Here is a 17,086-nt window from a genome sequence, read left to right as displayed (position 1 = left end):
TTAGGGGGGGGGGTGCAAGCTGGTTACCCTCCAATATCTTTCGACGCTTAAAAAGTAAACTAGGACTTTCAATTTCCAATCAAATGAGCCTTCTCTGAAGTTTATACGAGCATTCCTTCCATAAGAACCATATATGCCCCAAGGGCATAACCTATAACCCTTGCCCCTGAAGACTGTGGGGAAATGTCCTGCTCAAAGATATAATTTTCAGAACTTTCAACTACGTTGAACAAAATGGCTATATCAGAATTTTGATTGGATGTGTTTGGGGAAATGATGGGCGTGTAAGGGTTGTTAGTTGCCTTCCAATCACTGTCGAATATTAAAAAGGGAACTAGCCATTTAAATTTCCAATCGAATGAGCTCTTTCTGAAGTTGCTACGACAACGCTTTCTATACAAAAGCTTATATGCCCCCAGGGCATAACTTACAACTCTTGCCCTGAGGGCTGTGGGGTTGTTATCCTCAGAGGCCTAATTTTCTGAATTTTTAACTACGTTAAACAAAATGCCTATCTCAAAATTTTGATTGGATGTGAAAGGGGAAAAGGTGGGCGTGAGAGGGAGGGGGGTAGTTCCCCTCCAATCATTTTCGACTATTAAAAAGAGCACTAGCCCTTTGAATTTCCAATTGAATGAGTCCTTTTTGAAGTTTCTACGACAAAGCTTTTCTATAAAAACCTTAGGGCAAAGACCTAATAGCGTTTATAGTGTTGTTATATAATCAATTAACAACAAATAATTTTCGAATGCCACTATCCTCTGACAAATCTAGATTAGCATTACTTTTTAGCTTTAAGTCACAGTTTTATATGCAATTCAATGTAATATTTACTGTCTTTTGTTTCATGCATTTTTTCTTGAACTATCCGAGGTCATTTGTTCATCTTGTAAAATTGTTCACGTCTTTATATCAGAAGCAACGCTATAGCGTTGCCTATACTAAAGGCCATACGGCTCCAATTTTTTTATTATTTATTATTTTTTTTTCCTAGAGCACTTCATATTGAAGGGGTCGTCGTAGAAACTTCAAAGGGGACTCATTCGATTGGAAATTGAGATTGGAAGGCAACTAAGACCTCTTCCACGTCCACCAGTTCCCCAAACACATCCAATCAAAATTTTGAGATAGCTATTTTGTTCGGCGTTGTTGACTTCCAGATATAAATTATGTTTTTGAGGAGGACACTCCCCCAGAGCCCTCAGGGCAAGGGTTGTAAGTTATGCCTGGCGGTATATATATATATATATATATATATATATATATATATATATATATATATATATATATATATATATATATATATATATATATATATATATATATATATATATATATATATATATATATATATATATATATATATATATATATATATATATATATATATATATATATATATATATATATATATATGGCATTTTTTTAATAGAAAGGATATTTTAAAAGGGATTGCATGTGCTATACATTAAGGCATAAAGACTACTTTTTCGTATTTTTATCAATCCTCTTCTATTTCAAGGTTTAGTGAACAATATAATATTTGCCAAGACATTGATGACTGTCAAGACGATCCTTGCACCCAGTATGGAGACGAAGGCGCATTATGCCATGACTTTATTGGATATTTTACATGTGACTGTTCGACTCCTGAGTTTATTTATGCCAATGATGATGGATGCGTTAGTAAGTAACAGTGTTTGGCGAACAATGTAGTTTTTCTTGTAGTTTTTATGACTTCTGGAAGACTTTTAGAGACTTTTAGTTACACTTGCGTCTAATTTCTGGCACAAAACATAATATTTAAACTTCAGCGATTTCAAAATATGTTTAATTTTGAAAAAAAAATCACAGGACCAGGATAAGCTTGGTATAATAGACAAGAGTTGAATAGGAACCGAGACAATGGCCAGGTTTACAGGGCATCATCATGAGCCGCAGAATAGCACTGCCTAAGTAAAGAGTGAAGTGAACACAATGTATTTTTTAATTTTCTTTTTTTACCAAGGCTTTTCGAATGGAAAGAATTGTCGTAAAAACTTAAAAAGGGGTTCATTCGATTGGAAATTGAAATGTCTAGGGCGTTTTAAAAGTCAAAAGTTATTGGAGAGCAAACAATCCCTCTTTGATGCACCCTTTTCCCCATAAGGACATCCAATCAAAGTTTTGAGATAAAAATAATTGTTCAACATGTTTCAAAGGTCCAACAACTATAACTCTGCGGATGACACCCCCCCCCCTTGATCACAGTCCTTGGGGAGATGGTTGTAAGTTAGCAATTTACCCATTGTTCACATATAGGATTTGTTATCAGGAAAAGGGGGTACATTTAACGTTTAGTGTCCAAAAATGACAATGTCATTCAGCTGAAATATTCAGGAAATGTTGACGGGAGTTTGGAACTAAATCAAAACGCACTATGTACATGCAGGTCGTCAAATGGGCGTAAAGCAGGATTGACTTGGGACATTAGGCTGAAATATCTGAGAATGATGGGGGGGGGGGGTTCACCTATTGAACAAAAGGCAGTATGTGTGCGCTGCTGTTACTACTACTTCTACCATCAATTTTCGGAAAATGTTGAGGAAGGAGTTGAACAAAATTAAAACACACAATGTGCATCAAGGGGCCAACAAAAGTGCGTATCAACAGTGTCTTAGGAACGGCTAAGCGTATTAAGTTGAAACTTTCAGGCATAATGAGGAAAACGTTTGACTGACCAAAAGGCAATATGTGCATATTACTAATGCTACTAATACTGTTACTACTAATGTTACTACTAACAATACAACTACTGATACTACTACTAATAGCAGCACTACTACTAGAACACCTACTACAACGACTACTATGACTGCTAATACTACCAAGGCTTAAGGTATCAAGAGAAAAGTTTCCGGAAATATTATGGGGAAAGTTAAAATAAATCAAAATAAACTATGTGCATGTAGATTATCCAAAGGACGTATCTCAGGGATTGCTAAGCAATCACCAAGTAATAGTCATCGTTACTTTGATTTTGGATAAACAAGAGATTGTTTAGTCTTATGAAGAATTTTCTAACAGAAGAATAGTATGATTTTGAGAAGGGGAGTAGAACCCTATCATGAGCTCGTGACGGGACTCCTTATATGGGCATAGAATACGGACGGGACTCCAAATAAGGGCATAGCCTCCTTAGGGAGAACACGTGGTTAATGGGGTCAATGACCTCTTTTTCCAAGGTCGATTTATTTGATGTTTCTATGTGTAATAGCTCCGAGGCGAAGGTTGCACATGCGCATTGAATTCTAACGGGAAACAATGGTATTGATATAGGACTCGAAGGGGAAGTGAATTTTCAAAAACTTGATTGCGTAATCGAAGGAGACGTGGATTTCCGAGAACTTGATTTACATAATCGCTAGGGGACATTATTGACTCACAAAGGGGAGAATTAAGAAACATTAAGGCTTCTTTAATCTTAGGTCTGAGGAAGGGGGGAATTAAGAAACAAACATGGCTTCATTGTTGTTTGGTTAGCTTAACCTGAGAAATAGCACCTGTGAACTTGATTTACATAATCGCTAGGGGAAATTATTGATTCACGAAGGGGAGAATTAAGAAACATTAAGGCTTCTTTAATCTTAGGTCTGAGGAAGGGGGAATTAAGAAACAAACATGGCTTCATTGTTGTTTGGTTAGCTTAACCTGAGAAATAGCACGTGTGAACTTGATTTACATAATCGCTAGGGGAAATTATTGATTCACGAAGGGGAGAATTAAGAAACATTAAGGCTTCTTTAATCTTAGGTCTGAGGGATAAACATTCTTTAGGACAGAGAGAAAAATTAATATTCTATTTTTAAATAGGGCTTCATTGATCCTTAGTGTCAGGAATCATAATTGACATCACATGTTATCTTGGAATTATGCGGGAGTCTAAAGAGATAGAAATTCTATTTTTAAATACGGCTTCACGGAGCTTTAAGTCGGAGAGATAAATTGATATTCTAACGAAACCCTAATAGTTTAGCTAGGAAAATTTATGAGATGAAGAGATTAACGTAGGAAAGGGTTTCCTAGAAATTTGAAATGCGTTAGCGCAGAGATGCCAAACAAAAGGAACACGCTGAAATTACGTTTAGGGATTATTTGGGTGAAACTGTTTTATCCATTTTATGGGATTATTTTGGCGAAACAGTTTGAGCCATTTGAAAGAAGATTTTAAGAAAGGTTTTAGAAGAGAATTTGAGGGTGAAACTCTGTGGTCGTTATAATACACAAGTTCCATTTGAACAGTGTTGTGAGGTCCTCTACCCCAACCCCAAAGGGTTCCGATCCCCCCCCCCCAACCCTCAGGAAGCCCCCCGGTACTCAAAGGTCCCCCAAGCTCCCAAAGAGCCCCAGCCCCCCAAACGCCCTCCTCAGACCCTCAAAGGCCCTCCTCTGGTCCTCAAAGGGCCCCCGGACCCCAAAGGGCCCCCGGACCACAGAGGCCCTCCCCCGGTCCTCAATGGTCCCCCGGGCTCCCAAAGAGCCACCGGCGCCCCCAAAGGCCCACCCAGACCCCCAAAGGCCATCCCGGGCCCCCCAAAGGACCGTCGAGCTCCCAAACGACCAACGGGGTCCCAAAGGCCCTACACCGGCCCCAATGGTCTCCCAAGGTCCCATAGAGCCCCAGCCGCCCAACTGCCCTCCGCAGACCCGCAACGGACCACCCCGGGCCCCCCCCAAAGATCCATCGAGCTCCCAAAGGACCAACGGGTCCCAAAGGCCCTCCACCGGTCCCCAAATGTCCCCCAGGCACCCAAAGACCCTCCCTGTGCCACAAAGGCCCCCCAAGCTCCCAAAGGGCCACCGGCGCCCCCAAAGGCCCACCCAGACCCCCAACGGACACCCCCGGGCCCCCCAAAGGCCCATCGAGCTCCCAAAGGACCAACGGACCCCCAAAGGCCCTCCCCCGGCCCCCAAATGTCCATCCGGACCCCCAAAGGCACTCCCTGTGCCCCAAAGGCCCACCGGTCCCCAACTGTCACTCTGGACCCCCACCGGCCCTCCCTGTGCCCCCCACCGTGCACCCGTCTTTCGTTGATGTGTGGTGTCTGAAACCAATGATTTGGGATGTTTAGTTTGCTACTTCAGGCTTTTCTGAGCTAAGGTTTCATAGTATTTCATAGGTGAATGTTGTCTGAAACCAATAGTTTGGGATGTGTAGTTTGCTATTTTTGACTTTTCTGAGCTAGGTTTCTTAGTCTTTCGTTGGTGTATGTTGACTGAAACCGATGATTTGGGATATGTAGTTTGCTAATTTTGACTTTTCTGGGCTGGATTTCTTAGTCTTTCATAGGTGTGTGTTGTCTGAAACCTATGATTTGGGATGGGTGGATTGCTACTTTTGACTTTTCTGAGCTGGATTTCTTAGCCTTTCATAGGTGTTTGGTGTCTGAAACCTATGGTTTGGGATGACTAGTTTGCTATTTTTGACTTTTCTGAGCTAGGTTTCTTAGCCGTTCATAGGTGAGTGTTGTCTGAAACCTATGATTTGGGATATGTAATTTGCTATTTCCGACTTTTCATAACCGGATTTCTTAGTCTTTCGTAGGTGTGAGGTGTCTGAAACCTATGATTTAGGATGTGTGGGTTGCTATTTTCTGACATTTCTGAGCTGGATTTCTTAGCCATTCGTAGGTGTGTGTTGACTGAAACCTATGATTTGGGATGGTTAATTTTCTATTTTTGACTTTTCTGAGCTGGATTTCTTAGCCGTTCGTAGGTGTGTGTTGACTGAAGCCTATGATTTGGGAGGTGTAGTTTGCTTTTTGGACTTTTCAGAGCTAGGATTCTTAGTCACTCATAGGTGTTTGTTGTCTGAAACTTCGAGTTTGGGATGAGTAGTTGGCTATTTCAGACTTTTCTGAGCTAAGGTTTCTTAGTATTTCGTAGGTGAATGCTGTCTGAAACCTATAGTTTGGGATATGTAAATTACTATTTCGGGCTTTTCTGAGTTGGATTTCTTAGTCTTTCATAGGCGTGTGGTGTCTGAAACCTATGATTTGGGATGTGTAATTATTATATATGTGTATTATATATATATATGTGTAATACATATGATTAGGTTAGGTTAGATTAAGTTAGGTTAGGTTAAGTTAGGTTAGGCTAGGTTAGCCTACGTACGCGCGCGTACGTAGGCTAACCTAGCCTAACCTAACCTAACTTAATCTAACCTAACCTAACCTACTCATACACCTAACTTTTTGCCTGTCTCTCACCTAACCTAAGCTAACCTAAGTGAAGCGTACGTGGGCTAACCTAACCTAACTTAACCTAACCTAACTTAATCTAGCCTAACCTAACCTAACCATACTCGCCGGAAAAGGTTAGGTGTCGTCTCTTTGTGTGTGTGTTGTCCCTGTGTGTTAGTCGTCTCTCTCTGTGTGTGTGTGCGCACGTAACCTCGTCTAATGTGAATTTCAACCATTCAGGCTGGTGGACTAAGACCCCAATTCTGAGCTAGTGAATTTCCACCATTCAGGCTGGTGGACTATGACCCTAATTCTGAGCTAGTGAATTTCCACCATTCAGGCTGGTGGACTGTGACCCCAATATTGAGCTAGTGGATTTTCACCATTCAGGCTGGTGGACTATGACCCCAATTCTGAGCTAGTGAATTTCCACCGTTCAGGCTGGTGGTTAGGTTAGGTTAAGTTAGGTTAGGCTAGGTTAGGTTAGCTTACGTACGTGCGCGTACGTAGGCTAACCTAGCCTAACCTAACTTAACCTAACCTAATTTAATCTAACCTAACCTAACCTAATCATACACCTAACTTTTTGCCTGTCTCTCACCTAACCTAACCTAAGTGAAGCGTACGTGGTGAAACATAACCTAACTGAACCTAACCTAACTTAATCTATCCTAACCTAACCATACACGCCGCAAAAGTATTGTTAAACTTATACAGAGAGCTCAAGATAATTTAACCTAAACTAACTTAAAAACTGAATTTACATCAATAATAATGGTGGGCTGAGACCCCAATATTGAGCTAGTGTATTTCCACCATTCAGGCTGGTGGACTAAGACCCCAATTCTGAGCTAGTGAATTTCCACCGTTCAGGCTGATGGACTGTGACCCCAATACTGAGCTAGTGGATTTCCACCATTCGGGCTGGTGGACTAAGACCCCAATTTTCCAACTCTTGCATTTCATGACAGAAATTCAAAATGAACTTCGAAAAATCAAGAGAATGTAACTGTGAGAAGGTAAAGCACAACAAGTCACTACTGAAATATTCCAACTCTTGCATTTCACGACAGAAATTCAAAATGAAATTTGAAAAATTAAGACAATGTAACTGTGATATGGTAAGTGTGTAAGTTTTTGTGTGTGTGTAAGTTTTGGGGTGTGTGTGTGTAAGTTTTCGTGTGTGTGGGTTTGTTTTGGTGTGTGTGTGTGTTAGTTTTTGTGTGTGTGTGTAAGTTTGTGTGAGTGTGTTTTATTGTTTGTGTTTGTTATTTTTTTTGTGAAAGTAAGTTTTCGAGTGTTTGTGTTAGTTTGTGTGTGTGTGTGTGTATGATTTTGTGTGTCTAATCTTGTGTTTGTGTAAGTTTTGTAGTGTGTGTGTCTGTGTAAGTTTTTGTGTGAATGTAAGTTTTAGTGTGCATGTGTAAGTGTGTGTGTGTGTGTGTTTGTGTTTGTGTGTGTGTGTGTGTGTGTGTTTGTTTGTTTGTGAGTGTGTGTGTTTGTTTGTGTGTGTGTGTGTAAGTTTTTGTGTGTGTGTTTAATTTTTTGTGTGTGTTTTTAATTTTTTTTGTGTGTGTGTTTTTTTGTGTGTGTGTGTAATTTTTTGTGTTCTTGTAAGTTTTTTGTGTGCATGTTAGTTTTTGCATGTGTGTGTTAGTTTTTGTGTGTGTGTGTAAGTTTTTGTGTGTCTAAGCTTTTGTGTGTGGGTGTTAGTTTTTTTTTGTGTGTTTGTTTGTTTGTGTGTGTGTTTGTGTGTGTGTGTATGTTTTTTGTATGTGTCTGTGTGTTTGTGTTTGTGTGTGTGTGTGTGTGTGTGTGTGTAATTGTGTTTTTTTTTAATTTTTTTCGTTATTGTTATTTTGTTCGTGTGTGTGTGTGTATGTTTTGTGTGTGTGTGTGTGTGTTTGTATTTTTTTGTTCGTGTGTGTGTTATTTATTTTTTTTTTAATTTTTAAGTTTTTTTTGTGTGTGTGTGTGTGTAAGTTTTTTTGTGTGTGCAAGTTTTGGAGTGTGTGTTTCAGTTTTCTTTTTTGTGTGTGTTTGTGAGTTTGTGTTTTTTGTGTGTGTGTTTGGTATATATATTGTTTGTGTTTGTGTGTTTGTGGGTGTTTGTTTGTGTGTGTGTGTGTAAGTTTTTGTGTACTTGTAAGTTTTTGTGTGCATGCAAGTTTTCGTGTGCATGTGTAAGTTTTTGTGTGTGTGTGTGTAAGTTTTTGTGTGCTTGTAAGTTTTTGGTTGTGTGTGTGTAATTTTTCATTTGTGTGTGTGTGTTATTGTTAATGTGTGTGTGTGTTATTTTGTTTGTGTGTGTGTGTGTGTTATTTTTAGTGTGTGTGTGTTATTTTTAGTCCGTGTGTTTTAGTTTGTGTGTGTGCGTGTTAGATTTTGTGTGTGTGTAAGTTTTTGTGTGAATGTAATATTTTATGTGAATGTAATTTTTCGTGTGAATGTGTAAGTTTTTTGTGTGTATGTGTGTGTGTGTGTGTGTGTGTGCATATGTTTTCGTGTGTGTGTGTCAGTTTTGTGTGTGTGTGTAAGTTTTTGTGCGTGTGTGTAAGTTTTAGTGTGTGTGTAAATTTTTGTGTACATGTAAGTTTTTTTGTGCATTTAATTTTTTTATTGTTTGTGTAAGTTTTTGCGAGCGTGTGTAAGTGTTTGTGTGTGTGTGTGTGTGTAATATGGTGTGTGTCTTAGCTTTTTTGTGTGTTAGTTTTGAGGTGTGTGTGTGTGTAAGTTTTTGTGTGTGTGTGTGTGTGTGTAAGTTTTTGTGTGAAGAAAACTAGCTCAGAAAAGACAAAAATAGCAAACCACTCATCTCAATCAGAGGTTTCAGTCAACACACACCTATGAAAGGTTAATAAATCCAGCAAAGAAAAGTCAAAAATAGCAAACTATATATCCAAAATCATAGGTTTCTTAAAGTACACACCTATAAAAGGCTAAAAAATCGAGCTCAGAAAAGTCAAAAATAGAACACTAGATATCACAAATACTAGGTTTCAGACCACAAACACCTATGAAAGGCTAAGAAATACATCTCAGAAAGGTCAAAAGTATCAAGCCAACCATCACAAATCATAGTTTTCAGACAACACACACAAAAGAAAGACTAAGAAATCTAGCTTAGAAAAGCCCGAAATAGTAATTTACATATCCCAAATCATAGGTTTCAGACAACATCCACCTATGAACGGCTAAGAAACCTAGCTCAGAAAAGTCAAAAATAGCAAACTAGTCATCCCAAACTATAGGTTTCACACAACAAACACCTATGAAAGGCTAAGAAATTCAGCTAAGAAAAGTCAAAAGTAGCAATCCACCCATCCCAAATCATAGGTTTCAGACAACACACACCTATGAAAGACTAAGAAATCCAACTCAGAAAAGCCCGAAATAGTAATTTACATATCCCAAATCATAAGTTTCAGACAGCATTCACCTACGAAATACTAAGAAACCTTAGCTTAGAAAAGTCTGAAATAGCCAAGTACTCATCCCAAACTCGAAGTTTCAGACAACAATCACCTATGAGTGACTAAGAATCCTAGCTCTGAAAAGTCCAAAAAGCAAATTATATCTCCCAAATCATAATTTTCTGAAAGGACACACCTATGAAAGGCTAAGAAATCTAGCTCAGAAAAGTCGAAAATAGCAAATTAACCATCCCAAATCATAGGTTTCAGTCAACACACACCTAAGAATGGCTAAGAAATCAAGCTCAGAAAATTCAAAAAATAGAAACACACACATCCCAAAACATAGGTTTCAGACACCACTCACCTATGAAAGACTAAGAAATCCGGTTATGAAAGGTCAAAAATAGCAAATTACATATCCCAAATCATAGGTTTCAGACAACACTCACCTATGAACGGCTAAGAAACCTAGCTCAGAAAAGTCAAAAAAAGCAAACTAGTCATCCCAAACTATAGGTTTCAGACAACAAACACCTATGAAAGGCTAAGAAATCCAGCTCATATAAGTCAAAAGTAGCAATCAACAGATACCAATTCATTGGTTTCAGACAACCCACACCTATTAAAGACTAAGAAATCCAGCTCAGACAAGTCAAAAATAGCAAACTACATATCCCAAATAATAGTATTCAGACAACACTAACAAACTAAAGAATAATAAACATAGATCATAAAAGTAAAAATAGCAAAATACTCATCACAAACTATAGGTTTCAGACAACATTCACCTACGAAATAATAGAAAACCTTAGCTCAGAAAAGCCTTAAATAGCAAACTACACATCCCAAATCATAATGTTCTGACAATACATACCTATGAAAGGCTTAGAAACCTAGCTCAGAAAAGTCGAAAATAGCAAATTAAACATTCCCAAATCATAGGTTTCAGACACCCCACGCCTATGAAAGACTAAGAAATCCAACTCAGAAAAGCCCTAAATAATAATTTACATATCACAAACTATTGGTTTCAGACAGCATTCAACTAAGAAATAATAAGAAAGCTTAGCTCAGAAAAGTCTGAAATAGCCAACTACTCATCCCAAACTCGAAGTTTCAGACAACAAACACCTATGAGTGACTACGAATCCTAGCTCTGAAAAGTCCAAAAAGCAAACTACACCTACCAAATCATAGGCTTCAGTCAACACACACCTACGAATTGCTAAGAAATCCAGCTCAGAAAAGTCAAAAATAGAAAATTAACCATCCCAAATCATAGGTTTCAGTCAACACACACCTACGAAAGGATAAGAAATCCAGCTAAGAAATGTCAAAAATAGAAAATTAAACATCCCAAATCATATGTTTCAGTCAACACACACCAACTAATGGCTAAGAAATCCAGCTCAGAAATTTCAGAAAATAGCAACCCACACATTCCAAATCATAGATTTCAGACACCACACACCTACTAAAGACTAAGAAATCCTGTTGTGAAAAGTCGGAAATAGCAAATTACATATCCCAAATCCTAGGTTTCAGACAACACTCACCTATGAACGGCTAAGAAACCTAGCTCAGAAAAGTCAAAAATAGCAAACTAGTCATCCCAAACTATAGCTTTCAGACAACAAACACCTATGAAAGGCTAAGAAATCCAGCTCAGACAAGTCAAAAGTAGCAATCCACCCACCCCAAATCATAGGTTTCAGACAACACACACCTATGAAAGACTAAGAAATCCAACTCAGAAAAGTCAAAAATAGAAAAGTACATATCCCAAATCATCGGTTTCAGTCAACATTCACCTACGAAAGTCTAAGAAACCTAGCTCAGAAAAGTCAAAAATAGCAAACTACACATCCCAAACTATTGGTTTCAGACAACATACCCCTAGTAAATACTATTAAACCTAAGCTCACAAAAGCCTTAAGTAGCAAACTCCACATCCCAAAGCCTCGGTATCAGACAACACACACCCCCAAACGCCGGGTGCACGGGGGGGGGCACAGGGAGGGCCTTTGGGGGTCCGGAGGGACATTTGGGGACCGGTGGGCCTTTGGGGCACAGGGAGGGCCTTTGGGGGTCCGGAGGGACATTTGGGGGCCGGGGGCGGGCCTTTGGGGGTCCGTTGGTCCTTTGGGAGCTCGATGGGCCTTTGGGGGACCCGGGGGTGTCCTTTGGGGGTCTGGGTGGGCCTTTGGGGGCGCCGGTGGCCCTTTGGGAGCTTGGGGGGCCTTTGTGGCACAGGGAGGGTCTTTGGGTGCCTGGGGGATATTTGGGGACCGGTGGAGGGCCTTTGGGACCCGTTGGTCCTTTGGGAGCTCGATGGGTCTTTGGGGGGGCCCGGGGATGGCCTTTGAGGGTCTGAGGAGGGCGTTTGGGGGGCTGGGGCTCTATGGGACCTTGGGAGACCTTTGGGGCCGGTGTAGGGCCTTTGGGACCCCGTTGGTCCTTTGGGAGCTCGACGGTCCTTTGGGGGGCCCGGGATGGCCTTTGGGGGTCTGGGTGGGCCTTTGGGGGCGCCGGTGGCTCTTGGGGAGCCCGGGGGACCATTGAGGACCGGGGGGAGGGCCTCTGTGGTCCGGGGGGCCCTTTGGGGGTCCGGGGGCCCTTTGAGGACCAGAGGAGGGCCTTTGAGGGTCTGAGGAGGGCGTTTGGGGGGCTGGGGCTCTTTGGGAGCTTGGGGGACCTTTGAGTACCGGGGGCTTCCTTCGGGGTTGGGGTGGGGGATCGGAACCCTTTGGGGTTGGGGTAGAGGACCTCACAACGCTGTTCAAATGGAACTTGTGTATTATAACGACCACAGAGTTTCACCCTCAAATTCTCTTCTAAAACCTTTCTTAAAATCTTCTTTCAAATAGCTCAAACTGTTTCGCCAAAATAATCCCATAAAATGGATAAAACGGTTTCGCCCAAATAATCCCTAAACGTAATTTCAGCGTGTTCCTTTTGTTTGACATCTCTGCGCTAACGCATTTCAAATTTCTAGGAAACCCTTTCCTACATTAATCTCTTCATCTCATAAATTTTCCTAGCTAAACTATTAGGGTTTCGTTAGAATATCAATTTATCTCTCCGACTTAAAGCTCCGTGAAGCCGTATTTAAAAATAGAATTTCTATCTCTTTAAACTCACGCATAATTCCAAGATAACATGTGATGTCAATTATAATTCCTGACACTAAAGATCAATTAAGCCCTATTTAAAAATAGAATATTAATTTTTCTCTCTGTCCTAAAGAATGTTTATCCCTCAGACCTAAGATTAAAGAAGCCTTAATGTTTCTTAATTCTCCCCTTCGTGAATCAATAATTTCCCCTAGCGATTATGTAAATCAAGTTCACACGTGCTATTTCTCAGGTTAAGCTAACCAAACAACAATGAAGCCATGTTTGTTTCTTAATTCCCCCTTCCTCAGACCTAAGATTAAAGAAGCCTTAATGTTTCTTAATTCTCCCCTTCGTGAATCAATAATTTCCCCTAGCGATTATGTAAATCAAGTTCACAGGTGCTATTTCTCAGGTTAAGCTAACCAAACAACAATGAAGCCATGTTTGTTTCTTAATCCCCCCTTCCTCAGACCTAAGATTAAAGAAGCCTTAATGTTTCTTAATTCTCCCCTTCGTGAATCAATAATTTCCCCTAGCGATTATGTAAATCAAGTTCTCGGAAATCCACTTCCCCTTCGATTACGCAATTAAGTTCTCGGAAATCCACTTCCCCTTCGAGTCCTAGATCAATAACATTGTTCCCGTTAGAATTCAATGCGCATGTGCAACCTTCGCCCCGGAGCTATTACACACAGAAACATCAAATAAATCGACCTTGGAAAAAGAGGTCATTGACCCCATTAACCACGTGTTCTCCCTAAGGAGGCTATGCCCTTATTTGGAGTCCCGTCCGTATTCTATGCCCATATAAGGAGTCCCGTCACGAGCTCATGATAGGGTTCTACTAAGGGGATTCAATGTGTCGATCAAATCTTCACTTTTACTCTAACATTTCAGGAGTTTGCATAGCCTAAAAGACAATCATCTCAGGTGATTAGTGTCAGGTACAAAAAACTATATAGTTACGTTCATGGTAGAAAGATGTTTAATAAATAATTTGGCTAAGATTCAGGAACTGTTCATGGCAATGCCGTATTCTCTTTTGCACAAATGAAGTTAACAAACTTTGTCCCAATATTTACAGCAAACGTTATTGGAAAACGTGGTAACAATGAAAAGGGTAAAACTCACACAGGCTTGGATTTTAAAGATGATTTGAATGTCTTATATAAAAATAATTGCAAAATCAATAAAATTTTTATAAATTATAGTTATGATGGTAGAATAGGTTTAGAAAACAATATAAGAACACAAAGCTGCTCAAACTACGAAAAAGATGATGGAGAGCCAATATTAGGTAACGAGACGATATATCAAGTGGATAGCTTCAACTACCAAGGTAGTGTTCGTCGTGAGGGTAGGGGACACGGCGAAGAGCTAAAAGTAGAATAGGCAGTCGGAAAAGGGGATTCTTGAAGTTGTAAATGAATAGAAAGATATTTATTCCAATTTATACTAGGACACTGAGAGCCAGGGTAATTACAATTGTCAAGTGCAGACCTAAAACGTGGGTGCTTCGAAAGGTTAAGAAAGATATGCCAAGTTTATTCAAGAGGAGCTATCTGAAAAAAGTGTAGAAACCCGTTTGAAAGACCGTATATAAGAAATAAGCTGTTCAAAATGTTGTTTCATCCCATTTTCTAATGCTATCATGAAAAAAGGTCTAGTAGGTTTACTCACATTTCACACAGTTCATGGGAATGTATTCTAAGTAAGGAGTGACTAGGCCCATTAGTATCCGAATATACTCAAATAGTACACGAAATTTGTTTTTATTTGTTTTAATTTCTCTTTAGTGGCACTATTTTAAACGTGGAGATCTTCTTGGGGAATTGTCTGGGGAAAATTTTAAGCACAATCAGAATTATCTGGGGCATTTTCTTGTGGGGATTTTACAAGGGAGAAATTCTTCATCATCAGGAGAAGTTCTCAATGGGTAAATTTTCCGCGGGAGATACTTTTTAATGAGAGGGAGGGGGTATTCCTGGTAAATATTTTCCATATAGAGGGTATTTCCACCATGACCTAAGGAACAATCAGAAATTAAATAAGAAGCAAGGGGTTTCTCAAATGAAAGAAGGCTAAGGAGAATTTTTCAGGCAAAATCTTCCTAAGATTTTCCTGGAGTAATTTGTTGCAAACTGTCCGGGGGTAAATTTCCGGGGGGGGGGGATATACGTGGGAAAAAATTTCCAAGGAGGAATTTGTAATGGGGGAATTATCCATCGAAGTGGATTTTCTGGCATTGTTTGAAAATCTACAAGAAAAAAATATGCTTTTTCCCGCTAAAATAAATGAGCAACATTAAAACTTAGAATAATCATAAATTATTCCTTATAAGAGGGGGTTTGTCCCATCCTCATTACCCTGCTCTTTAAGCTAAATCTAAACCTTTTATCCCAATCCTTGAAATACGACACCTAAAATACAAGGGCTGTTTGATTAGGATTAATTAAAAAAAAAGTTTTTCCACAAAAAAGTTTTTCAAAAAAAAGTAAAGAACTCCATTAAACCATAAATGAACAAAAATAGAATCAAGTATTATACTAAGCATACAACTACCAGAAATCAGCATCAATAAATGAATGAAACTCAATACGAACAAAAATTACAATAAATAACCGAGTCAAACTCAAAACAAGCAGAAATTAACATGAGTTCAAAATCCCCATGCTTTATAAAACCCAGAATAAAATTTGCACTTTACTGAAAAAGATTCAAATGAACGTGCATTGTCAATTTAATATACATATGCTGATATTTATTCCTTAAAATATTAATTAATTGTGATTTCTTAGAGTTGTAAAAGTGAAAACATTTGAAAGAATTTTTTCAGTAGAGTGCAAATTTTATTGTGGCTTTTAGAAAGCATTTGGATTTCTTTCATTTATTGATGCTGTTTTGTGGTAGTTGTATGCTTTGTAGATTCTTTGATTCTATATTTATTCATTTTTGGTTTAATGGAGTTCTTTATTTTCTTATAAAAAAATTTTGTGGAAAAATTTTTTTGAAATTAATTTCTGTTCGTTTTATTATGAAATAATCTTTTTCAGGGAGAAAAACTTATCCTCTTCTAAAGTTAAACAACCATCATTTCAATAAGACCTTAAATACCCCTGGACATAACTTACGACGCTTGCCCATAATGTCTGTTTTTTTTCTACCCTAAAAGCCTTGTTATATAATATTTAGACTATTTTGAATAGAAAGGCTATCTCAAAATTTCTATTAAGGGCATTTTGGGACAAAACAACATATGTGTGTGTATGGGGGGGGGGTAGCTGCCCTTCGATCATTTTGACTCTTGAAAAGGGCACTAGAGCGGCTGACTATCAATCCAATGAACCCCCTCCGAAGTTTATATGACCACGCTTTCTATGAAAATCTTATATGTTTCCCGGGCATAACTTGAACCCCTTGCCTTTGGGGCTGGGGGGATTTCTTATCCTCAAAGACATCAATTCCAGACCTTTTGATAGGCTGAACAAAATTGCTATCTCAAAATTTTGATTGGAAGTGTTTAGGGAAATGATGGGCGTGGGAGAGGGGCATTTGCCCTTTGATAACTTTTGACTAATAAAAAAGGCACTAGTCCTCTCAATTTCCAAACGAATAAGCCCTTTTCAAGATTCAACAACAAAACTTTCTATAAAAACCTTATAAGTCCCAAGAGCACGACCCTTGTCCTGAGGGCTATGGGGGGATGGTTGTCATCATCTAAGACATAATTTCCTGACCTTTCAACTACGTTGAACAAAATAGCCCTATCAAAATGTCAACCGGAAATGTTTGGGGAAATGATGGGTGTGTGGGATGATTCTCCCTCCGATTATTTTCGACTATTAAAAAGGGCAGTTGCCCTCTCCATTTCCAATAAAATTAACACCTTTCAAAAGTTTTACGACAACGCTTTCTATAAAAACATTATTTGCCCCCAGGGCATAACTTACAACTTTAGCCCTAAGGGCTGTTGGGGTTTATCATACTTAAAAACATAATTTCCGGACCCTTCAACTACGTTAATGGCTATATACGCTTTCAATAAAACCTTATATGCCCCCAGGGTAAAACCTTATATGCCCACACTAAAACAACCTTTGCCCTGAGGACTGTGGGGGGTTTCTAATTCTCAAAGAAATATTTCCGGAGCATTCAACTACGTTGAACAATATGACAATATCAAAATTTTGATTGAATGTGTTCGGGGAATTGGTGGGGGTGAGAGGGGGGTTTGTTGCTCTTCAATCACTTTTGACTTTTAAAAAGGGCATTAGCCCTTTCAACTTCCAATCAAATGAGCCCTTTTTGAAGCTTTTACAACTACATTTTC

General features: G+C 39.1%; 1 protein-coding gene across 1 annotated transcript in view; it reads left to right on the top strand.

Annotated features, from left to right (window-relative positions):
• The window catches only part of LOC148953443 (uncharacterized), a gene marked incomplete at its 5' end in the record, with an annotated part of 221,137 nt that overhangs the window by 144,696 nt on the left and 59,355 nt on the right, over nt 1-17,086 (top strand). The window contains one exon of the mRNA XM_089087962.1: nt 1,523-1,686. Within this exon, the coding sequence (XP_088944088.1) occupies nt 1,523-1,686 (164 nt within the window). The remainder of the gene's footprint in view (nt 1-1,522; nt 1,687-17,086) is intronic.

The sequence above is a fragment of the Artemia sp. Qi Xiang Cuo genome, chromosome 4 (assembly GCF_049724085.1).
Source record: "Artemia sp. Qi Xiang Cuo chromosome 4, ASM4972408v1, whole genome shotgun sequence".
NCBI classification, from domain to species: Eukaryota; Metazoa; Arthropoda; class Branchiopoda; order Anostraca; family Artemiidae; genus Artemia; species Artemia sp. Qi Xiang Cuo.
Note: the sequence above shows the minus strand (reverse complement) of the source record. Positions and strands in the feature narration are given on the sequence as shown.